Below are 26,194 nucleotides of genomic sequence, written 5' to 3'. Positions count from 1 at the left end.
GCTGGCAACCTTTACAATCCTGGCCGTATGGATATTTTTCACATTCAACGTCACCGGAACTGTTCCCAAGTATATGCAAGACGCATTTTTGCCTCTACCGTTGATACTGATCCTCATATTTGGAGTCGTATCAATCGTCATCATCTTATATCGAGTAATGACATTTAACGACTGCCCCGAAGCCGCTGAAGAGCTTAAAGCACAGGTGTTGGAGGCGAGGAAAGACTTGGAATCAAAGGGAATGAGTTTTGAATCGAAGAAAGACAGTTGAATGTATATTAGTGCACAATTACTTCTATTTATCAAATTTTACGATGCTTTGAAACTATTCAATAGTAAATCTGTGTACTGCCATCTTAGAAATCTCAAATATTCGATCATTTCAATAACACGACAGTGTGATAATAACTGCTTGTTTGCCTACTCAAATTCACCATGTGATCTATAGTCTGTCTGTACTATAGTATAGCGCACTCAAATTAGCGAAAGCTAAATGATTTGGGGTTTAGTTGATCATCATCAATTGGGTTTCCCCATGAACATGTCAAAATTTGTGAAGTTTATAAGAGGTTTAGGGTTCAAAGTTTATTGTATTGTAGGAACATTCATTACGCTTATCCCAACCCTAATCCTAAGATACTTCCACCTAATGTAACCCTCAACTCTGACCTCACTTCACCCTATACCTATAACCATAATCTTATGAAAATCCAACCCTAATTTGATGATACTACTATAATCTAACCAAAATCCTTGATTTTGCTATAGCATATAGACCCGCAGCCCTCTAATTTTACGATGCACAATCGTAGCCAAATTATAAATGCCATGCATTTTGTCGTGTTGATAGGAATCTTGATTGGTGATGTTGATATCTTTATTTATATATAATGAGGTTTGTTAGAGCTGGGATTTGATTTCACGGTATTTTTTACCAATGACGTAGGCCTACTTTGCTATAATGCACTATGTCAGTTTATTGTCTCATTACTATCTCTTCATATATATATGTATGATATGATTGATATCACCCCCAGTGTATACGATCATAGACTGAAGCCTTTGTATATCTGCCAATGATTTTGAAAATGAGACTTTTCAAGGACATCTGCGGAGGTGCGCTATCATTCTGTCGCGGCAGTGTTCGGTCCTTCACTGAAAACCTAGCCGCATGTATCATAGTTGAGTTCTTGTACATCACAGTTTCATAAAGCAGTAAGATCTCAATATCAACGTAGCCTACTTGAGGGTAATTATTACATGCAACTGTATCTAGTCTTTGTCGGCTAATTGTAGTAAATGCCAGTTCGCTGCATATGAGTATTTTCATTCCTCGGTTGCCAAATTCATATTTCTGCATAATCAATTTTGCATTGAATATTGTCTGTTGATGATAGTCTTTAAAAATATGTTTTAGTGTTGTTGAATAGTTGGTTTGAGCTAGCCTATTGTCGGTATTAGCATTTCCATTGCAAACATCCATACTTTGATATTTGGCTTAAAATCTGAATTCTGTTACTAGCATTTGATTCTTGTTGCTAATTTGTGAAGTTGTGGTCTCTCTGAAATCCCACAAATTCCTGAATCAACTCTACAATGGTAACGAATAGGACTGGGCAGATGTGGGAGATTCTTTTCTGAATCCAGCAATAGGCATTGAGTTCGAGTAACACTCATTTTGAGAATGAACGTGTAATTTCATAGTTCGAGGTTCGAGAAAATCATCTCTCCATGCTCGACTGTGTCATTAGCTGTAATGCTCGGTTCAGATTTAAGCACTCGAATCATTGTTCCCAGCCCTACTGTTGTCTGTCGAGTCCGTGATCTGTACAACAGCATGTCCTTACTGTAATTATGTAGCTTGAAAAGCTCGCGACACTTTTCAATTCAATGTCAGAGTATGAAGCAGGCCTAATATGCTCGTAAATATTGCTCTGCTTACTTCGTGGATTCAAAAAAGTTATCATGTTCTGGTGCAATTTGAATTTCAGAATACCTACCCACATTCGGTAGACTAATTGTTATAATGGATAGTACACATCATGGAGATAGCCGTTTGGAAAGTTCAGCCTCCGGAAGTAACCAGAGAGCGGCAAAAAAGTCACGGCGGTCTCCGAGACATATAGAACCACACAATATCGTCCGGGGGTTCACAAATTCTGAAGTGTTCGGACGACCAAAGAGATGTTTTTCAAAGGTTTGGTCATTATTGTTGTGTACAATGATTTTTTAACAATTGGCAGTTCTCGTTGAGTCTTGGAGAAGAATTGAACGCAATCTATGTCACCTTATTGATGTGCGGATGTGCCTCTAAATCAGGCCTCCATTAATAAGTTTGACCAAATTTATCATCTCTAAGTCTTATCCACTATACCAATAGAAATAAATGGAAATTTAACAGAAATACTAAAACTACCATAACATACTTCTTGATCTTGGGTCTACTTTCTTCCCCCACCATCAAGTCAGCAATTAGACATTATCGGAGCAAAAACAAGCTCAACCATCACATTATTAAAAATGCAGTGACTAATTTTCATGTAGGCTGCTATTATGTTTATTGTGTGCTCTATATATATCATTTTAACATTGGTGGGTAGCCATTGATTTTGATTTCCGCCCCAAGGCATTTGATTGGTAGTGAAACAGAACTTATAAACAAAATCATGATCTGAACAAATATACTTGGATATCAACTGAACCAGTGTCGTGTTACAGTGTTAATATACCCATACCTCACTAGATTGTAATATTCAACGCCTTATTTCTGTTCATAAGTAGGCTAAATGCACCCATAACATGAAATACGATACGCTTGGTAGCCTAATCGGCTCTGTATCGATATCAGCGATATAAGATGAATGACACAATTTTCTTCTAGGAAAAGTACCTCTTGTGGTTTGGTAACAGGGCTATGTATTATTACATGCAAACAATTTGTTATTTCAGCTTCCCAGGAAATTTGTGGAAGATTATCAAGAGAGATTTAAAGAAGTCAATGGAGTGCCAGCAGCCTTACATAAATTGTTTCAGTTATTTGAGGAACAGTCCTTCGATATCAAAAGTCCTGCAGTGAAAGAACTGTTTAAAGTAAGATGCAATAATTTTCAACTTTTCCAAATTATGTCTGAATAAAATTATAGCTACAAACTTTTCCGAATTAGACTTGAGAACTAGTATTAAAACTGCACAGTTTTCTTCCGGGTTACACTAGAATTAGTATTGTGACTACATGTACACACTTTCCTCTGAATTAGGTCCGAATTAGAATTATAGCTTACACACTTTTTCAAATTAGTCTAGAATCAGTGTTATAGCAACACAATTTTTCCGAATCAAATTAGAATTAGCATTACGGTATATGTGGCTACACAGTTTTTTCTGAATTGAAATTACAGCTATACAGCTCATCCAAAATAAACTAGAATTAGTACTAGGCCTATATAGAGGTTTTTTCGAATTAGATTTAGAATTACAAGTATAGCTACAAGGGTTTTTCCAAAATATATCAGATTAGAATTAGAATTGCTGAATTCACAACAACCTGGAAATTGAACTCACTTCATATTATCAAATCAGAGAATAGTAAATGCGTCTGCATCAAGCTTGGCTCTTTTTTCACTACACCGTACTGCTGGAGCATTTTCAGGAAAACCAGGGATCAGATAGGAATTGAAATATGACCATAGAAACATTTCACTAATTAGATTAGAATTAGATTGCCAGCATTTCGATCTAAATTCCTCATACTGGAAAAGTAGAATTATCTAATCGTTCAATACCGCATTAAATGCAAATGTTGAAACTACAACAAAATATTGTCCTTTAACATCTAAAGCTATTTTTACCTAACGTCCATATTTTGTCTTATTTTTTATTATCCGGTTGCTTTGTAGCCAACCATGTGAGCAGGGGGCATTATGACACCATAGCAGCGGTGGTTACCTTATTTAGTCATCAGCTTCTCAAATAATATATGTCATAAGGTGCACACAGCCGCGCAAAGAATTTTAGGGGCGCTAGAAAAAGGTTAAGAAACAGTGGTCTTGAGCAATGTTCCCTCTAAGCTGCGCAAGTGCGCAAATGCGCAGTACTGACACGGTCTCTGCGCGCAGAAAATAAGTTGAGCACAAAAAATCCGAAGTGATGACCTTTTTTTAGTCGTTACGCACTGTTGTCTAAGGGTCCACGCAGTAAGTTGGTGAGTGTGTGCGAAATCGTCAATAATTAGAGGGATCATTGGTCTTCTTGAGTAATGACGTCGTTTGGTGATATAATTGTTGATAGGCTATACAGTGTTCTTTTCCAATTCTCTACTAGTTGCTGACGATTACCCCTGACGAGTGTCAGCCGAAAATATCCGGGTTTATTTCAACGTGAATATACTATCCGATCGTATATTGAAGTTCTGTACCTCCAACAATGTCTTCAAACAGTGCTCTAGGACAGTGTTTCTCAACCGAGGGTCCGTGAAATATTTTCAGGCCCAGGGGGTCCGCGGCCTACAACATGATTTATAGGCCCAACCTAATTTGTAATTTTTCAAGCTGGGCAGATCATGAGACGGTTTCGCCTCATGACTGCTCAGACGGCAGGACTCACATCAGCAGAGTGGCCGCAATATTTCCAAGACATGAACACATATGTATATTTCAGGATATGATGCTGCAGAATTCTCTTTGAACTAATGGCCTACAAGTCTCGATAAATTCTAGCCTACATATAGATGGAGTTATTTTCATGAAATGTCAAATTGTAGTTGTTCTTCACCAGCCCACTGTAAACATTTGCGCAAGACAGATTACGATTGCATGATAATTGAGCTAAATTTGAACTAAAACGTGTTCGGGGTCCACATGGGTCCCTGACAGTCCAAAAGTGGTTCGTGAAGACGAAAAGGTTAGAGAACCACTGCTTTAGAAGGTTGTTTGTGTAACCTACTGAAATCCACGATTGTTAATGGCCTGTTTACATTGACGTGTCTCTGAGACACATAGCCTACACTACATCAAATTTACAGTGATTTAATTGTTTACTATACCCACAACATAGTTTGTTTGTTGAACCAGTCGCAAATTCAATTGTATTTGTCATAATAAAACAATTAGTGTCAGTTCGAGATAACAGGAACCTGATCCCACATATTGACTTTGCCTACAGCCACGCATCACCTTATTTTCACAACTTGCCCTTTTATGTTATCTCCCGTCACACTTAGTCCAATCTGTATACCTCTATGTTACATTTCACATTGAACACATTGCTCTAACTTAGTGTACAAAATGGTCCGCCCATCAACAACAGTGTTACATTACAAGAACAAATCATTTATACATGTATTCCCACAGTACTTAACAAAAAAATGAGGATTAATATTCATCACAGCTGAATGTGATTCATTCTTATCTTTTTATCCTTACAGTATCTTGTGGTGTTAAGAAATGATGAAAGTTTTGTTAAACCTAAACTGAACTATACAAGCTTGTATATTTCACTCTGATAGGGCAGCATTAGTCACCACATAACATGGCTTATCTATATTTCTCATGGCAAGTATGTTGTGGCGAAAATTCTTATCTGGTGTTCGATTCTTGGGAGGTGATGATCATGGTATGTTTTGAGATCATGTTTGGGAGTTTGATCTGTGACAGAATTCCATCCAAAATCCTAAATTGAATTAAACGTCAGATTAGATTAGGGTCTGAATTACAGCCACACATGTTCATTTCAAATTAGACTAGAATTAGAACTACTGAATTCGCAAAAAAATGGAAACCTAATTAAATTCTGAATTAAGGAGAAATACAACAGTAATCATGGTCAGTTGATATCTAATCATACATAGGCCTACATTCTGATAAGTATAAGAATGGCACTACATGTCTATACACCATGCCTCGTTTCAAGAAAATCGAAAATTAGATTAGCATTGAAATGATAGCAGAGAAACATTTAATAAATCAGAGTACAATTAGATTGATATTTTTGCCCAATCTTTTATGATTCTGCTGTTGGTCGAACTCTGTCAATTTTTCAGATAATCATCGAGCCAATCATGATGGAGCCTCCAGTGACGAACGCCTGTTTGGAGGTGTACTATTCTGGGGGTTTGGAGGTAAGGGCATTGATATTTTGTTTTATTGTTCGTTTTTGTGATGGCCAGAGGTGGTGTGCACAGTCAGCCTTGCTACTCAAGTTGAAGTGGAAGTAATGGGGTGGAGTTGAATAAAGAAAAATTTGTATATCAAAAAGTTCCATCGTTATTTGGTCCTAAATATCAAACGAATTACTTCTATCATCATTTCAGGTTTCTGCTCCCTCTAGTAACCGTGCAATTTCACTAAAAATTGCTAATTTTGCCATGATCTTAATAACCGCTTGTGCCAGAAAGCTAGTTTTGGGCTTAAAAGCTGCGGAAGCAACATGTTTCTATCTCACTTCCGTAAAACTTTGTCTTGAAAATGTATATACAGAAAAAAAAGTTACAAGTAAATTATTGATTTTTAGGCCGTCGTTAAAAATATGGCTTGGTTTTTACCAAGTTTGCAATGATCCAAGTGATGATAGAAGCAATTCATTCGAGATTTGGGACCAAATATCAATGGCACTTTTTGAAATTAAAATTCTTTTTTTTCACTCCACCCTAAGAAGTAATTCCGTTAATTTAAAGTCAATTACAAATAGGAAATGGTCTTTAAAGTAAGCCTACTTCATCGGTAAAGTTCAAAATTTAGATTTGGTAAGTGTTGATGAATTTTAGTTGATAGTTAGTGGCTGCCACTTTCCATATGTCAAGATGTAGCATTGATGATGATACTATAAACAGTAGGGCTGTTCAAAAATAACCTTTTTCCCTGAATCTTGCTGGTTACTTGATTAAATCGTTAGGTTGCCTTAAAAGACGACGCACACCAAATTTGAATTCATTCCAACCAATATTCGCGGATTTCGTAGAGTTTGACAATTTTGAATTTGCCTAAAAATGCAAAAAAAAAAATTTTTCAAATTTTTCTGCCAACCCCATGAAATTGTTGCGCTGTCTTCAAAAACGATGGAAAACAAATTTGACTCAATTCCAAGCTGCAGAAGCGGAGTTATTCAAGTTTTTTGATGATAATTCTGGGATGATCCACCAATCAAGGATAATCCCAGAATTATCAAAGAAAAACTGAAATAACTCCACTTCTACGGCTTCGAATTGAGTCAAATTTGTTTTGCATCGTTTTTGAAGACAGCGCAACAATTTCATGGGGTTGGCAGAAAAATTTGAAAAAAAATTTGTTTTGCATTTTTAGGCAAATTCAAAATTTTCAAACTCTACGAAATCCGCGAATATTGGTTGGAATGAATTCAAATTAGGTGTGCGTCGTTTTTTAAGGCAACCTAACGATTATGAAGTAACCAGCAATATTCAGGAAAAAAGGTTAATTTTGAACAGCCCTATTAAACAGGTACAATATATTCAGTTCCCTGAGTACATGAGCCATTTCTCGCGGCTCTTATGACAGTTTCACTCGTAAAAACGATGCTAATTTATCCAAAAATCCTGTGATTTTCCTCGCGCATTTTTGGCGTCAGATCGAGACCGTTATTTTGTTACAGCTCTGCGTGAACATCATTGTAAACACTTTCTACAATATACATGAAAATATCGGCGAGGATGTAAACATCAAGGAAGTGCCGGAAGACGTTATGGATGTCGTCAAACAAATTCTTCAAATAATTCAAGTTGTGAGTCGTACGGTGAGTGTGCCTTTTCTGTTTGTGAGTAGGCTAACACAGTGTTCTATGGGGCACTAGGGGCTCTGCTAACCTAGTCTCAAGAGTTGAAGGTCAAGGCGCACAATCAACTGGTTTAGGCTATACAATTTGTGATGGTAGCCTGTGACTCCAGTCCAGGCCATCGTTCGTTGCATTATTAATAAAGTCACAAGTTGATCTTACTTCCATGGCTTTAATTCAAATCAAGTCGAGTCATTTTCAACTCGTCATCCGAGTCAGAATTTTAATCCCTGTTTCTTAGAGGCATGTTATACCAGGGTTGTATTGACTCGAGTCACGATTTTCTGATGACTCGAGTCATTTTTTCAAAGTGCGGAAATGACTAGACTCGAGTCAATTTGTGTATTGACTCGACTTGGATTCGAGTCATTGTGAATGAGTCAGACCGAGTCATATGATTCGAGATTCGGACGGCGAAGGCTGACATTCCACTGTTATTTTGAAGGATAGTAAAGTAACCACACTATTGGGATTTCTTCTATTGGTACTGGTGCTTGAATGCGACCAGAAACTGCTAAAAGTGAAGAAAATTAGTATATTATGAATGCGAACCATTCGATATCACCAAACATAGTTATAAAAAGTGGGTTTAAGAATAATTTAACTGTTAATTGATCAGTCAACACAATGACTTGGACTCGAGTCATAATACCATGACTCGGAACCGACCCTCTACTCGATGACCTGGACTTAACGCAGTGGTGAATTGAAAATGACTCGACTTGACTCGAATAAAAACTATAAAAGTGAGATTGACTTGGTCACAACCCTGGTCCGATTCTGCTTTCAGGTACACTATTTCACTCGGTCCTAGTTCGTGTTTTGTGTTCTATTCTTGAAATTTGGCCGACTAATTTTTTACTACTTTTTGAAATTTTGAACAGCTCGACATTGGCATATCGCATCTGTGCAAAAACGTGCGTCTGCTCCATTTCCTGTTCAGCCTGCTGACGCTCCGAGAAAAGCGGATGTTCGCGGACGCAACGTTACTGCTCGAAGAAATGTTGTTGTCGGAACCCAGAGTGGTTTATCTCGACATGAAAAAGATACCTTGTCTACCGTGAGTGTATGACAGGGTCGTAACCAAGTCACGAAGCTCCGAGCCACGAGTCTGTCTCACTTTTATAGTTTTGACTCGGTCAAGTCGAGTCATTATGAAGTAACCACCGAGTCAAGTTCGAGTCCAAGTCATTGCCTTCACGTGTTGAATTTTAAGTTCAATCCGATTCTACCCACTTTTTTCAACTCTTCTCGAGTGATATAGAATGGCTCGCATTCTAAATTGACTCGAGTTGAGTCACCAAAAAATCGTGACTCGAGTGATTACAGCCCTTCCAATCATAATACAGTTTTTCTAAATGCAGTTTTCAAACTAGCGCTCATTATCAAGCGACTAAGATATTGTGTCCTTATTGTATTCGATAGGTCTTTGTGTGTAAAAAAATATGCAGGCCTGATAATGGTGACTGTATTGTGATGGCTTTGGAGCGGATTCGTCGCGGTTATTAGCGAAATATCGATTGCAGTTATATCCTGCTGCGTTCCGGTGTCATTGTTTGCTGATCGGGAATGCATTGTCTGCTTTTATGACATCACTTTGCGTGGAATTCATAGTAGCCGATCAAGATTAACGTCATCTGTTAATGTTTTCGTCTCGTGAATATGGCTTTGGTCCATATTCAGATGTTTAATAACTGATTGGTTGTCTCTAAGACACAGTGTAAATTTCAATTTTACATAATACACAAAGTGAAGTGGGCTGGCTGCTCAGTTAGAAAAATGCAATGAAAATCACTTTAGCAGCACTAAAAACTAGTCAAAATTGCGCCCCCCCCCCCCCCCCCCGCCGACTGCCCCATCGAGGTCAATATAAAAGTGAAATTGAACTTGAGTGATCAAAAAACAATTTTGATATCACCTCCATATATCTCGGAACAGTGACTCTCATTCTCAACGGAGGTCCACGGACCCTAGGGGTCCGTGAAGCATTGTCAAAGGCTCCGTGAAACCTCCAAATTCACAAAATGGCTACCGTATCAACATAATTTGTATTTTGTAAATAGAAAAACTGACATGGCAGTTTTGCTACATAGCTGCTAAAACTTCAGGACAGAATGGCAGTCAGAGATGAAATATTATTCTGTTTCAACTCATTTTAATTGTTACTAGCCTACTGATACAAACATATATTGCTGTTTGGAGATGTTTTGTCCGCGGAGAAGAAAAGATCGGACAGCAAAACTAAAGTCTAACACGCTTTATATATGATGTTTTGCAGGGCCGTACTAAATCGCGACCTAATGCACATACAACAAGCTCATCTGTATCACATTCTCGTTTCCGCTATTGCGGTAGGCGACTCTATCATGGGCATGGACGCTTCTTTAGAGAAATTCGATGAAATCCTGATGGACGACGCGAAAATTCAGCTGAACAAAGCGAATCAAGGTGAGGAATAAACTTCAGCTGAAATTTTTACATACACGGCAAGCATACTTATACTGGCTTATACTGGTAAGAATTGAACCAAATTTGGTGTGCAGCGTTTTTATCGGTAGCCTGACAATTTAATCAGTGAATGGCTGGAATCCGGAAAAATAATTATTTTTGAACAGGCCTATGTGCCTGGTGCAACAACAATTTAATTAAATTATTTAAAAATGCTATTTTATTCGTGCCGCATATTACGATAGGACATCACATTTCCACGATGATGCCAGTCTACAAGGCAGTGTTGTAACCGAGTCACAAGTCGATATCACTTTCACAGTTTTGACTCGAGTCAAGTCGAGTCATTTTTAATTCACCACCGAGTCAAGTTTGAATCCAAGTTGGTGAGTATATGGTCGAGTTCGAGTCCAAGTCATTGTGTTGACTGCTCAATTTTCAGTTAAAGCAGTGGTTCTTAACCTTTCTTCCTCCAGCGCCCCCTTTCAAAAATTATCGTGCTCCAGCGCCCCCCAACCTCATATTGTAAGGAGTGTAATAAAGAAAATGACTTAGAGGGAGGGCCGTAACAGCACTTCGTCAACCCCCCTACAAACAATTGCCTTGCGCATCCATAGCGTAATAAACCAAACTTCTGAATGCTTTGCCCCCAAGAACCCCGTAGCGTGATTTCGATGGTCATCAAAGTTTGTCTGGCCTGGTCGCCCTAGGTACCAAAACTTTCTGTAATGCATGAATGATTTACATATATGAGTCGCTATAAACTTTTTATCCTCTCAGCCCACGTAATCAGATTTACCAGTAGCGCTAAGTGAGCTGTTGTAAGGGAAAATAAAGGGCACATAACTATTAATTAAACATATTTGGGCGTGCCCGTAGGTACAATTAATTCGTTACCAGGGCCATAACAGCACTTCGTCAGCCCCCCCCCCGTTGGTCTTGGGCCCCCCATCGGGTGATAAACCAAACTTCCGGGGGTCCCCCTTCGGCTATCCGCTATTTGCTGAAACTAGTCATCTAAATTGGGTGTCCATTTACAGAGGCAGCTATTCTCGCCTAGACGAGCGAACCGCGAAAAAATTCACTAATTAATGATTGAATTGGTCAATATGATCAGGAATTGCATGCATATTGAAATCAATTCTTATCCTCTCTCTGCTCGCGTAAACAGATTTACCGGTAAAGCTGAGTGATGGGTGATTGAAAAGGTAGGACTCCTCAATAATAATTATACATCTTCGGGCGTATACATGTTGGCAGGAACGAAACTGCACTTCATCAGGCCCCCGAAAAAACTTGGATCTTGGGCTCCCATAGGGTGATAAACCAACTGCCCCCAATCACGTCGTTCGCTTTTGCCAGGAATCAGCTGTACTGTTTAGCGAGCCAGTGCGAAGCGCGAAAACTTTCGCTAATTCATAATAAAATCGGTCAGTAAGATCGGGAATTGCATATATATTGCTATCAATTTCTTGACCTCTCTGCTCACGTTACCAGATTTACCGGTAGAGCTGAGTGAGGTGCAATGTTCCCTCTAAGCTGCGCTCGTGCGCAGTGCTTACACGGTGTCTGTGCACAGAAAATCTACGTTGCGCACAACAAATCCGAAGTTATTACCTTTTTTTAGTCGTTACGCACTGTTGTCCAAGGGGCAGCGCAGTGAGTTGTTGAGTGTGCGCAGACTCATCAAAACTTAGAGTGAACCTTGTGAGGTGTCTTGGAAACTGTAGGGCCCGTAACTGATAATTATAGGCATATTTGAGCGGGCGAACCCGTTGATATGACTTCGTTGCATGATGTTATTTCGTGACCTCCTGTCTGCTATGTCAAAAAATATAGAATCACCCAACAGGGATATCGCCCAACAAAAATATCTAGTTTTAGATATCTCTGTCGCCCAATCGTACTAAACTAAAAGACGCACACGATTTCAGAGTGGTATTTCTTCACTTGCATATAATTTTCCCTGCCAGATGGAATTCGTCGTCTGGGGTTCAGATTGCCAAGACAGGAACATTCGGTGCCAGTCATTTAGGCGCCCATGGACAACTAAACCTATATGTCTTTTGTAGGCTATATATAACGAAGTTTTCGGTGTTAATTTACTCTGAATACTCATTAGGGATATGTCCTACCACCACATCGTCTACTGCGAAGTCATTTTTCTCCAGCGCCCCCCATACCGCCCTCCTGAGCCCAGCGCCCCCCATATCGCCCCCTGAGCGTTTCCGCCCCCTTCAAAATCGCCAGCGCCCCTTGATGGGCGCTGGAGGCAAGGTTAAGAACCACTGAGTTAAAGTCTTAAACCCATTTTAAATAACTCTGTTTGGTGATGTCGAATGGTTCGCATTTGAAATATGCTAATTTTCCTCACCTTTAGCGGTTTCTGGTCGCATTTTCAAGTATCAGTATCAAATCAATAGATGAAATCCCAATAGCGTGGTTACTTTACTATACTTCAAAATTTCGAAATGTCGGTCTTGGCCGTCTAAGTCTCGAGTCATGTGACTTGGTTCGAGTCATGCGCAATGACTCGAGTCCAAGTCGAGTCAATGCACAGGTTGGCTGGACTCGAGTCATTTCCGTATTTTGAGATATACATCGAATGCCCCTATTATTGATTCTGCAACCAGCGGCTTCATCAAAAAGTAGGAAATGAACCCGCGGGCACATTTGAGCGCTTTGAAATAGTATGAGTACGTCATTACTGAAAACCTCTAATCTCAATTTCCAAGACTGATAGCATGAGTAACACATTTTTATCGCAGAGTACCTTTTGAGTTTTCCGAAGTTCCTGGACCATCTATTCGCGTCCACTACGAAATCGGTGGCGTCGACGATACCCGGGAGCTTTGCGGAACTGCTCCTGCGCGTGGTCGGGGACTCGTTCGACCTCTCCATGTTGGATATCGACGCGGAAATGGCAGGTATGGTTGAACCCTCGTTGCACGGTTGAGATTAGGTCCGGTTTTTATGATTTACTGATGGCTTGTAGCGACCGGAGTTGTGGAACTAGAAAATTTCCAGCTTTTACGAATTAGATTAGAATCAGAATTATAGCTGCACACTTCTTTCGAAATTATAGTAAAATTATAGCTACACATTTTTTTTTTTAAATTGAATTAGAATTAGAATTATAGCTACGCACTCCTTTCGAAATCAGAGTAAAATTAGAATTATAGCTAGGCCCACACGATTTTTCTAAATTAAGTTCGAAACAGAGTTATAGCTACACATTTCTTTTGAAATGAGTGTAAAACTATAGCTGCACATTTTTTTTAAAAATTGAATTAGAATTAGAATTATAGCTACGCACTCCTTTCGAAATCAGAGTAAAATTAGAATTATGGATAGGCCCACACGATTTTTCTAAATTAAGTTCGAAACAGAGTTATAGCTACACATTTCTTTTGTAATAAGTGTAAAATTTGAATTATGGATACACATTTTTTTCTAAATTAGATCGTAATTACACCTACCGTATACCATTCTTTCGAAATTTGAATTATAGCTACACATTTTTTTAGAAATTAGAGTAGTACTAGAATTGCGCTACACGTTTTTTTCCACGTTATCATGTTGGTGATTAGGCTAATTGTTGGCATTTTTGCTTTGAAATTGTTATACTTAGAATCTCCGATTCCTTTGGCAGAGGAATACAGCGATAGTGCAATCTACCAAGCGGCCATGTATTGCGAAAAATCTGCGCGGGCCGACGGTTATTTGATGCTGAGCACGCTGCTTTCTGGAAAATGCAGGAAAAAGGTTGGTAAAATTGCTTAACATGCTGTATCGTACCAACTGGGTGACAAAAAATGCCTCCGCCCAATATAGATAGACTTTCCCATTGTGTCATCATTGATTGTATGTCACAAAATATCCAAGATATCGCATTTAGTTAATGACAGATTAACTCATGACTCGACTCGAGTTGATCTGTGCATGGACTCGACTTTGACCCGAGTCATTGCGCATGACTCGAACCAAGTCATATGACGTGAGACTCAGACGGCCAAGACCAACATTTCAATGTAATTTCGAAGAATATTAAAGTAACCACACTGTTGGGATATCGTCTATTGATACTGGTACTTGAAAATGCGCCCAGAAACTGCTAAAAGTGAGGAAAATTATTATATTATAAATGTGAACCATTTGATATCACCAGAGTTATGAAAAGTGGGTTCAACAGGACTTTAGCTGGAAACTGAGCAGTCAACATAACGACTTGGACTCGGACTTTACTCAGTGGTGAATTTAAAACGACTCGACTTGACTCGAGTCAAAACTATAAAAGTGAGATTCACTTGTGACTCGGAGCCTCTCGACTTGATTACTTGAATTTTGAGTCACAGATCCATTCGTAGTACCAATCTGGGTTGTAACCAAGTCACAAGGTTCCGAGTCACAAGTCTATCTCTCTTTTATAGTTTTGACTCTAGTCAAATCGAGTCATTTTAAATTCACCGCCGAGTCATAGTGATATGACTCGAGTTTGAGTCATTGTGCTGACTGTCAAGTTTTGAATTGAAGTCTTGTTAAGCCCACTTTTTACCCCTCTGTCAGGTGATATCGAATGCTTCTCATTCATAATATACCAATTCTCCTCACTACCAACAGTTTCTGGTCGCATTTTCAAGTACCAGTACAGATAGGCGAAATACCAATACTCTGTCAACTTTACTCCACTTTGGAATTACAATGAAATGACGGTCTTGGCCTTCCAAGTCTCGAGTCGTATGACTTGTTCTGAGACATGCGCTATGACTCGAGTACAAGTAGAGTCGATACACAGATTGACTCGAGTCATTACACCCCTGGTACCAATTTCAAGGCGTGTCAAAACAGCTTGTTTGGCAAACAGATTTGACTGCAGGTTCACTTAAATTTAGCGGTTAATAAGTGGTGGCTAGGTTGTATACAGCAAGATGCATCTTATGTAATGTTGAGTAACAGTTCTTTTGATTAGATGTAGGAAATTATTGGATACTTTGGTTTTTCTTCGATTATGATCAATCACGATTGCTTGAAAATGCTTGAATATTATATTTATTTTACCACCAGATGCAGGAACACGTTATGAGCTACGACCTGATACGGGGGCTCGAAAAGTCGGTGGAGAAACTGATATGGGTGACTACGGGCGAGGATCATTTTCCAAGCCACGAGGAAGGCCCGGTAAGCTGTCCCTGTCCGTGAAGCAGGGTTCTAACCAAGTCGCAAGGCTCAGTCATGAGTCCATCTCACTTTTATAGTTTTGACTCGAGTCAAGTCGAGCCATTTTCAATTCACCACCGAGTCCAAGTCAACGAGCAGAGTGCCGAGCTCGAGTCATGGTGTTATGACTCGAGTCCGAGTCAAAGTCTTGTTAAAGTCACTTTTTATAACTCTGTTTGGTGATATCGAATGGTTCGCATTTATAATATACTCTTTTCCCTCGCTTTCAGTAGTTTCTGGTCGCATTTTCAAGTACCAGTACCAATAGACGAAATCCCAATAGTGTGGTTACTTTGCTATTCTACGAAATGACAATGAAATGTCGGTCTTGACCGTCTGATTCTCGAGTCGTATGACTTAGTTCGAGTCGTGCGCAATGACTCGAGGCCAAGTCGAGTCAATACGCAGATTGACTCGAGACGCGTCATTTCCATATTTTGAGAAAAGGACTCGAGTCATTACGACCCTGGAGTCGGCCGAAAATATTGTGTATTGAAGTCCTGTACCTCCAAGAAGCTCTTCAATTATAGAGAGTGTAGCTCTACACTACAGCCTACATTGCTGCAAACATTAACCGTAACTAAATATAGGATTAATTTGGATTTAGAAGGTGTACCGCTGGTCAGAAGCATACATTTTGAAGTTTTACTGCCCGAGGTCAAAAAGGTTGAGAACCATTTCTTCTTCTGAAATGAAATTGCGTTCATTTTACACCAAACCAGAGTTCATTGTCATGAGTATGAGCAGTTCGCACGCTATAGTTGTCCTGAAGCAGTTTCAGGAAATCTGTTAAAGCATAGAAATATTTAACGAATTAGAATTAGAATTAGATTACCATTTGCTCTAATTAGTCACGATTATCTTGACACCGTAATTGGTTTCAGGAACAGGCTGTCAAGATACACTACTTCCGTTTGCTGTACGCGGTCGCGGACCATCACATCCATCGCTACCTTCTCTTAAATCGAGAAGAATTGTCGGAGATCGAGTCAATCGCAGGTAAGTCGAATTCGGAGCAAGGGTTGATACTTGGGACTGGGCACTCCAATTCAAGCACTCAAATCTGAATTGAGTAATAATTCTAGGGAGTCCAGTGCGAGATAATGTTTTACCGTACTGAAATCATATGTTCCTCACCACTCACTGTTAACTTGTCAACAAAAATAATGGTTTTGACTCTATTTTCTACTGGAATATTGCATCACAGTATATGGAACATGTAGAGCTACGCTTCTCAGTGGAAATGATACGTGAAGTAATGATATATGAAGTCATGATCGACCCACAGCATTGTCACATTGTCCGAAAAAGGCCAAATAATCTTTGATGACAGTGTTGTAACCAAGTCGCAAGGTTCCGAGTCTCAAAGTCAATCTCACTTTTATAGTTTTGACTCGAGTCAAGTCGAGTCATTTCCAATTCACCCCCGAGTCAAATACGAGTCCAAGTCAGAAAGTAGAGGGTCGAGTCCAAGTCATAGTTCACTGTTCAGTTTTAAGTACAATCCGATTCAAACCACTTTTCCAACTCTGCTCGAGTGATATAGAATGGCTCGCATTCATAATATCGTAATTTTCCTCAGTCCTAACAGTTCTGGCCCTATTTTCCAAGTATCAGGACTGATAGACGAAATACCAATCATGTGGTGACTTCACTTTTCTTCGAAGTTACAATGAAATGTCTGTCTTGGCCGTCCTAGTCTCGAGTCATGCACAATGACTCGTGTACAAGTCAAGTCAATACAAAAATTGACTCGAGTTGAGTCACCAAAAAATAGTGACTCGAGTCATTACAATCGTACTTTAATGTGATATAGAACTAGCATTGTGTTCTATGTAGTCGCTTAAAATTGTGTATCAACTTTCCTCATTATTCATACAGTTGTGCCGGGATAATAAGTGACATTCAAATGCTTGAAACCTAATAATCAATTCATTCTGTTACTCGATTTTGACCCGCCCCTTTTGATAAGACGTATTTACGACAGCCTTTTGTGTTCAGTGTCGTTAGGAATGCGGATGCCTGACGATTTTGACAAGCTCGATAAAACAAAGTGTTGCGAAAGAGACAAGGGGCTGCTGGTGGAACTCATCGAGAAAATGAAAAGGGAATCGCGGGATTCGTATTTAAGGTAATCTGGGTTCGATCCTATGTATAGATGACCGAATATTTGTATCAAATGGTCCAAGGTAGTCTTCTTGCGGCTCCGATTGACCTCTAAATATGCCACAAAATATAACAGAAGACAATATATATAATCAATAGTCAGTAGTCCATTTCTGTTTGTGAATGCTAAAATAAAGGATGTTGGTTATGTTTAAATCCATCCAAGGCCGCTTCTGAAAACCTGGAAAGAGATTCTTGCAGACTATAGTCATACGCATGGATGAACACCCATCAGACTAGGAATTATCTTGATTTCTGCTGGTCATAGACCTTCATATATCGTCTCTGTGAAGAATAAATTTTAACACAACTTCACTAACATCAAAATAATGGCTCAGAGTCAAGTATAAATTGCGACAAGTCCAATAAGTCTGCAAACTCGTGCATTAAGTGCTGAAATGTATGAAGAGCTATCACATAACGACATAATGTTATGTTGTGGTAACGATATGCATTTTCAGTTTATTTCAATGTATGGCACTCACCGATCTGTGGCAGTTATATTACTCTGCGTATAGTCCAAATTTCGTATTTGAGAATTCTCTCAGCAACAGTCGTAAACTTCCATGCATCAAACGATACGTCGGCATTGCTAGCATTCTGATTGCATTTTGTGATATGGCGATAAGGGGGCCCGAAAATTTTACAATCATAAAGGGGGGGGGGGGGTTCAAAAAAGTTTAAGAACAACTCATCTGAAGAGGCATTGGCTTAATTTCTGACAGGTTCTGGATGACGAGGACGCTGGAATCGTTTCTCCGCGGGGCACGCTGTAAATTCGATCAAGTATTTTTGCTCAAGAGAGGGCTGTTAGAGGTGAGAACGCAAGTCTTCGATTGGAGCATATATGTAGCATATCATGGGGGAATTATTATAATTAGGGCGATTTTTGTTTACCTAATAATGTAAAATTGTGACCTGGAAAATCAAAATATCGTCTTTTTTTACCTAAAAAATGAATTTTGATCAAATTTTGACCTCTTGTATGCAAATTAGGCGTTTTCCTACATATTGTTAAAATTGTACTACTTATCTTCATTTCTGGTTGAACTGTCTGTCCTGACGAAGTAGTTTGGCCTGAAAAAACGTTTTTGCCTTAACAACTGACAAATTTTAACCTGAAAAAACTGGTATCTCAACGAAATCTGGCCCTATCAAGAATTCCAGTAGTCGCATCACGTATTATGGTAGAAATAATTGAAATTTGTCGTAGTACTTTCCTACATCCTCGGGTAGAAAGTGTCTCTCCTTACTAAGTAGCTTGCCAAGAATGGAGAAAGAACGTTTAACAGCAGCAGTTGTTGGCTGACAACACTCAAGTTGTGCGTACACTGCTGGTGACATAAAGTGTTGTTTCATTCTGACAATGTTGTCTACATCAAAATTTTTCATCATGCGCTTCTTGATATAAGAACCATGCAATGCCCGATTAGTCTTGCTTCAGTTAGGATATTGCGGTATGTTGACCACAACACCATGCCAACCTATTTGTTTCATTTGACCGTTTGTGATTCACAATGAGCAGAGAAATGGCCGTCTACAACGGTAGGCCCATAAAGTAGGCTACAAGCTGTAAAATATCAAATGACGAGCTCACCGACAGTGCAAAATCTACGATACAAACGAAATGCAGAGATCAGAAAATTTTGGACTTTGTAAACAATATTGACAAAATTATGACAAATTTTGACATGTCAACAAAATCGCCCTTTGATTATAATACATGGAATCGAGTGTAGATTCACATTATCACGACAACTTGTACTTGGGGTTGTAATAGATATGGCTGTGAGTCTGGTCTTGTATCACTCATTATCGCGTCACAGCAGTATCGATGAGATGGGAAGTTCGAAAGTGTACCTTTTATGGGTCCACAAATAATTTAATGTCACTCCTCCTACATTGCATTATAGATTACTTGGTCTTTTTTTCGAGCATCCCTATACGACTGCACTGCCGTGGCTTGATCATGATTTCATAGATCTGTCATTTCCACTTGCGTGCTTTGTACTACATGTTTTGTATGATACGATATGACCAATCACAGTGGAAAATAGTATCAAAATTATAATTCTCATTCATAAATCAACTGTTAGTGGTAAAATACGTGAAAAAAGTATTTCTCCCTACTCTACGAAAATCATTGTGCCCAGCCTCAGTCATCGATTATTATCAAAACGAATCGCAGCAATATCAGTGAAAACATCCGTACGAAAGTAATAAATTAATCGAAAGTAACATTCGCAGGACCTGTTTGGCATTCTGCTGTCGCCCGAAACCCCCTCGTCCGAGGTGATACAGGGACACTTCGATCTTCTGGCTTCGCTCATGAAGGACAACGACGTCGCGTTCGAGGGATTCTCTCGCATCGTAGACTGCGCCGACAAGGTAGCTCGAGTCGTTTTGAGTCGCATTAAAATACTTTGACTCGGTGGTTTAGGAATTTTTCAGGCCAGATCATTGGTTGACTCGCACAAAATCATCTCAAATTCCGCTATTTTTCAAATTCAAAGTATTACCTCTGATTCTCGAGTCATTTCCAGTTTTTTTTTTCAATTTTTCAAGTTCAGTGACTCAAATTTTCAAAGTTGTTCGAGTCAAGTCAAATTGTAATTTTTTAAAAATGATATAATTCTTAAAATTCAAGGCCTATCTTTTACTTTTCATTCAGTGTGCGAGCCCCCTCTTTACACCGCGTAGGACCAGGTAGGTGTCTGATTTCGAAGAGCACTCGATGCTGTTTCATTGTGTCGCAGTCTTGTGGTGTTTCGATTGGATAATATTATTAATAATAAACGGAACTCATGTTTTGTATTAGTGTTATATTTTCGTGAATATTGTGAAAGTAAAAATGTAAATCCTAATTAATTTTTGAATTGAAAAAAGAGATTTGGAAAAAATTTGGGAAGTCTGGGACCGTGGTCCTCAACCTTTTTGTCTTCGCGGACCCCCATGATTTTAGTTCAAATTTAGCTCGATTTTCGTGCAACCGTCATACCTCTTGTGCACGTATTAACTGTAGGCTGGTGATAACCAGCCACTAAACGACCTTCCTGAAATTAACATGACGCCACCGTCGGGTACGGTCGCAATTTCGCAACTTAGCCTATTTGGCACCAAAATTTAGAAACAGATCTTCAGTGAACATATAACGTTCAGCGTAGTCATTTCTATGTCGCGGCTCATCTTGAAGTTATTCTGGAATAGCGGTGATGTATATCACGGGAGAAAATGAATTTTTGCAAACAATATTTTTCCAAAACCCCAAATAAACATCTCTAAACAGCAATATGTTTGTATCGGTCTGGCAAGTTGGCAATTGAAAATGAATTTGCCGGGGTTCTAACCAAGTCACAAGGCTCCGAGTCACTGAGTAGACTGCTCAGCTCCCAGGTAAAGTGTTGTTGAAGTTGAACCCACTATTTGTAACTGTTTGGTGATATCGAGTGGCTCACATTTACAATATACTAATTTTCCTCACTTTAAACAGTTTCTGGTCGCATTTTCAAGTGCCAGTACCAATAGACGAAATCCCAATTGTGCGGCTACTTTGCTTTTCATCGAAATTACAACTAAATGTCGGTCTTGGCCGTCTGAGTCTCGAGTCATATGACTTGGTTCGAGTCATGCGCAATGACTCGAGTCCAAGTCGAGTCAATATTCCAATTGACTCTCGTCTAGTCATTTCCGTGTTTTGAGAAATTTGCTCAAGTCACACTCGAGTCATTGCGACCCTGGAGTTTGCGCAGTAGAACATTTCATCTCAGACGGCCGTTCTGTTTATTTGATTCTGTTTATTTGACTCCTGAAGTTTTAGTAGTCATGAACCGAAACTGCCCCGTTATTTCTCTAATTTAAAAAAATACGCAAGAGTTCATCAACGATTTTGCGAATGCGGAGGCTTCGCGGACGCCCTGGAAATGCTTAGCGTGCCCCCAGTTGAGAACCACTGATCCGGAAGAATATTTTTTGTTTATTTTATATCATTTTTGTCTCATATATTGTTCTTTTACAGTTTTCCAGGCTTTGTCACATCGTAGAGAACAACCTGGTCGATTCGAACATGTTCGTACGTTGTATGGTCCTGTCTTTGCGGCACTTCCGGTCTTGCGGGGATAAATTTCAAGACTTGATCAGGTCTTCGCGAGTCTTAAGACTCTACTCGCCTTTGAGAAAGCGTATCGAAGTTATTTTCAATCTCGTGCAGCTGCTGGACATCAAGACGTTATCGCAAGTGAGCGTGTGTTGATTATTATCTTAGTATCACAATATCGTGTTAACTTATTTCTTTGTTATTTCAGGAAAACGTAAGCTGTCTCAATACCAGCATCATCATATTACTGATAGCCGATCTCGACGGAGAGCTTCCAGTGTAAGCTCAAACGATGGAATTACTGATCTGAATTCGTACACGATGCTTATGTGTCTAGATTTAAATTACGGCGTGCATGCTATGTGTCTTGGAATTGAATCATTTGAACTTTTTCAGGCCTTCTTTGTTTTCATCCAAGTTGGTTTTGAGTTGTCTTGACAATCGCTAATTTTATTTGTAATTAGGGCAAGTTTTTGTTGCACTAAACTTGTGAGAAAGTTGCATTTATGCACGAGTATTTTAAAATTTTTAGGGTTGGATTGTGAGATACTGTAAAGGTCGACTGTATAACCCAACAGTTCCCATACTATCCTGTGACTGCGCCCCTGACTGCATGTTTTAATTAGGCTAAGACAGGGTTGCATTCAAGTCGCAAGGCTCCGAGTCACAAGTTTTGACTCGATTTAAGTCGAGTCATTTTCAATTCACCGCCGAGTCAAGTCCGAGTCATTATGACACGAGTCTGAGACCAAGTCATTGTGTTCAATGCTCAGTTTCCAGTTACTGTCTTGTTAAACCCTCTTATTATAACTCTGTTCCGTAATATCGAATGGTTCGCATTCATAATATACTAATTTTCCTCACTTTCAGCAATTTCTGGTCGCATTTTAAAGCGCCAGTAGAAGCAAAGTTATTGAATGTTGAAAATTTAGGATTTCAAATCATGGTATTTTCATGGTGTGTAGGTCTATCATAAACAAGGAAAGAATTTGCTACCGTAAATACTATTTTTTCCAAATCCAAAATTTTGTACCCAAGTAACCCCGCTTCTACCTGTTTGAATGGAGCCAAATTTGTTGTGCATCGTTTTTTCAGACAGCCAAACAATTTCATGGGGTAGCCTGTGAAATTTGAAAATGAATAATATTCATTTTTGTTGAATAAATCCAAAATTTTCTACCACAATAACTTTGCTCCCACTGGTTGGAATTGAGCCAAAACTGGTGTACAGCGTTTTTTTAGGTAGCCTGTAAAATTTGAATAAGAAAATGTAATTTTTGAACGAGCATTTCGCGAACTTCATTCGGCAGATATTTGAAAGCGATATCGACCTATCGCGAAGACTATTTCACGACCGGCAAGGAGCTGCTGACGAAACTGAGCAAGCTGTTAGAGTTTTGGTTGAAACACTACAGCTATTCGTTCAAAGAGCACGACATCAAGTCTCTGGAAGAGGTATGCGCGAGGTTTGGGGTCATATTCCGTGTCCCTCCATCTCATCTGAGATTTTGCCAGAGCCCTCAAGTGAAGCATTTGAGAAAGCTTGAATTGATTTCAGTTTAAAACATCCGGTTGTTGTTTGTTGTTCAAAATAAGCTGTTCTCTTGTATGCTACAACACTATTCCTCACTAGCTGAAAAGTAGGGCAAGTTTTTGTTGCAGTCAAATCCCTCGAAAGTCGCATTAATTTTTCACGAAAGTTGCACTAAAGAGTTTCATTTATGGACATTGGACAGATTCCTTGAAATTATTAGGCTATGAGATACTCGGTGTTGGCCACTTCAACAAAATCATTAGCCTGAAAAAATTGACCGAGTGAAAAAATAATTTTCGGCGGTACAGCCTGAATGTACGTCAAATCCAGGGGTGGGCAAACTACGGCCTGGGGGCCGCATGCGGCCCTCCACACGGTTTTGTGCGGCCCGCGATAGTCTAAAGAGACTTTTTAAAAATATTGATAAATTGCGTACTAAAAATCGAATTAATGCAGAGACTTGATTAACTTTTTCTTAGTATATTTTACTATGATAATTCTAAAACAGTGGCTCTGAAACTGGTGGGCGCGCGCCCCTTAGGGGCGTGAAAGCACCTGAAGAGGGGCGCGATACTGAGCTCAACTGAAAATTTTTTTTTACATCCAATTCATAGTTATTGCTCTGTATTTAGTCTGAATTACATATTTAAAAATCTCTCATTCACAGTCGTAACCTTCCATGCCATCAAACTACCCGTTAGGTTTGCTAGCATCTTGGTTGCGTTTTGTGATATGACGATATGGGGGCGCGAAATCTTTCACCTTCATAAGGAGGAGGGGGCGTGTCTTAAAAAGTTTGAGAACCAATGATCTAAGGTAAATACTTGATATCATAGCGGGATAGCTGCAACGAGATTAACATAATTTGGATCACGAGTGGGATTTCAGATTGGCCACTCCCTTTTTAATTATTTCAGTGATGTGCCTATAAAAAACGATACGGGCGTGTCTTAGGTAGATTCGTTGTCTGTATGCGTAGAATTAGGTATTTATATTTTATCTACAGTAGAAGCGTGTTTGAAGCTAACATGGTTATGATGCTGTCAGCATTGTGTGTCCTGGAACTGAACCAAAAGTGGAATTAGTAAATCTATGAACAGATCGCTGCTCACAGATTTCAATTTCAATCCTGTTCTAAGAATCGGGTCAACCGACTTTCATCTCATCTATAGTTTTGACAAATTGGTGATTGAGCTTCGCCAGCCTATGAAATCTCGCCACTATATGTTTCTGACGCGTGTACGTTATCATCAAAGCTATGCTTGGTTTGTTTTAAATATGCCCATATATTATCTCCATGTCCTCACTGTATAATCAAATATCAATTAAGCGTTTTGGTTTATAATCCCAATTTTATCTAGTGCGGCCCGCGAATGGATTCAGATGTTGAATGCGGCACGCGAGCTCAAAAGTTTGCCTACCCCTGGTCAAATGAGAGAGGACCTTAGATTCAAACGACGGTGGAATAATCACGCGATCTATTTACATATGGTGCCAAATATTTCCAGTAGAAAGTTATTGCATGAAAAATCGAAAAATGTTGCAAAAAGATGTATGAAAAATCAAATAAAAGGTTGCAAAAATTTGCATGAAAAAATGGAGAAAAGTTGCGATACAAGATTCCTCCAAACAGCCTAAAGCACCATTTTGCGTAACTGCCGAGTATTTAGGAAGCTGCGGAAGCTGTAAAAACAGCTGCAAAAGTTTTAAAAACTTGCCCTAGTTATTATAGTAAAAACTCTTAGATTTATTTAATAAAAATAAATTGAAAATTTTCAAATTTGACTGGCTACCCAGTGAAAATGTAGGGTTGTCTGCAAAATCGGAGCTCAATTTCTTGTGGTTGCCAGTAACATTTTAAATAATCACATTTATTTTCATCTCATAAATCCAAATTTTTCTACAATGATAGCTTCCTTTGCGCTGGTTGGACTCAGCCAAAATTTGCGTACGGCGTTTTTCGTGTTTTTAAGTAACCTTACAATTTTATCAAGTTCTAGTTGGGACTTTTGAAAGGCGAGTAATTCTAATTTTAGTCATAGTTGTATTTTGAAAAATGAGTCATTCTAGTTATAGTTGCGCATTTTTGAAAATCCACTAATTCGTACAATTCTGTTGTCACTGCATATGCCGCGATAACCGAAAACGGTATCTAACTCGCCTTTATAGGTGACCGGCTTCAAGTTCGAGCGTTGGAAAGTGCTTGTGCGAGACCTGATCGACCAGGACGCGTCTTCCCCGTCGGCTATCGTGCGATACCTGAGCCTGCACGACAATCCCGAACGGACCAGGATGGCCAATTTAATACCGACGTGTTCACGCACGTGTTGAAACAACGCATACTGGTCTCTCGCTCTTATCTTTTTCTGCAATAAATTGTTTTTTCTCGAATCGCGTCTAATACATGTTTTGTGCCGATCAGAGGTGGTCATTGATTTCTACTTGACTTGAAGAAGATTTTCAGTACCATCACTGCTTCCTCAATATGTTGAGAATTTAGATTAATTCTATGAGTCAGCGATCAGTTTGAAGAGTTCCATGGAGGTACAGAACTTCAATATACAATTGCGTGGTATATTCATATTGAAATGAACCCGAATATTTTCGGTCAACACATTAATCGTATCACAAAATATGACGCCGCCGGCATGAAATTTCCGCCACGATTATTCGAAATTCCTTGCTGGTGACGTGATCTGATTGTTTATTTACAATGTCCTTTCCTTTCTTCTACTACTTGCTGACTATAGGCCTAACCCTGACGAGTTTCAAGCGAAAATATTCGGGTTCATTTCTATACGAATATACTATTCAATAGCTGTCAGCTTTTAGGCAGGGCTATAATATTTTATAAATGTGGAAAGAGGACACTTTTTCGAAATTTTCAGAGTCGCAACACTGGTCAATTTTTCCGGACTTTGTGGTCGGTTGACTAGAAAAGTCATTTTTCTTGC

General features: G+C 39.2%; 3 protein-coding genes across 3 annotated transcripts in view; 2 read left to right on the top strand and 1 right to left on the bottom strand.

Annotated features, from left to right (window-relative positions):
- The window catches only part of LOC145436590 (cyclin-Y-like protein 1), a 108,897-nt gene that overhangs the window by 58,938 nt on the left and 23,765 nt on the right, over positions 1-26,194 (top strand). The window lies entirely within an intron of this gene.
- LOC145436782 (uncharacterized) overlaps positions 1-26,194 on the bottom strand; it is a 181,165-nt gene that overhangs the window by 143,976 nt on the left and 10,995 nt on the right. The window lies entirely within an intron of this gene.
- Positions 267-25,631, top strand: LOC145436491 (short transient receptor potential channel 4-associated protein-like). Its single transcript, XM_080313855.1, has 17 exons — positions 267-2,197; positions 2,950-3,090; positions 6,038-6,115; positions 7,603-7,743; positions 8,667-8,842; positions 10,061-10,230; positions 12,999-13,157; positions 13,883-13,995; positions 15,295-15,408; positions 16,332-16,446; positions 17,449-17,578; positions 18,339-18,429; positions 19,861-20,001; positions 21,629-21,847; positions 21,915-21,985; positions 23,017-23,161; positions 25,410-25,631. The coding sequence occupies exons 1-17, from the start codon at positions 2,027-2,029 to the stop codon at positions 25,569-25,571; spliced, it is 2,337 nt and encodes a 778-aa protein (XP_080169981.1). The 5' UTR covers positions 267-2,026; the 3' UTR covers positions 25,572-25,631.

This window comes from Botryllus schlosseri, chromosome 1, assembly GCF_051294905.1.
Source record: "Botryllus schlosseri isolate E-star chromosome 1, Bs_hap1, whole genome shotgun sequence".
NCBI classification, from domain to species: domain Eukaryota; kingdom Metazoa; phylum Chordata; class Ascidiacea; order Stolidobranchia; family Styelidae; genus Botryllus; species Botryllus schlosseri.
This window is presented reverse-complemented; position numbering and strand designations above follow the sequence as displayed.

Coding starts and splice junctions, on each gene's coding strand:
- LOC145436491 (XM_080313855.1), top strand. CDS start 2,027: ATGGATAGTACACATCATGGAGATAGCCGTTTGGAAAGTTCAGCCTCC. Junction 6,116..7,602: donor ACTATTCTGGGGGTTTGGAG/GTAAGGGCATTG, acceptor ATTTTGTTACAG/CTCTGCGTGAACATCATTGT. Junction 15,409..16,331: donor CAAGCCACGAGGAAGGCCCG/GTAAGCTGTCCC, acceptor AATTGGTTTCAG/GAACAGGCTGTCAAGATACA.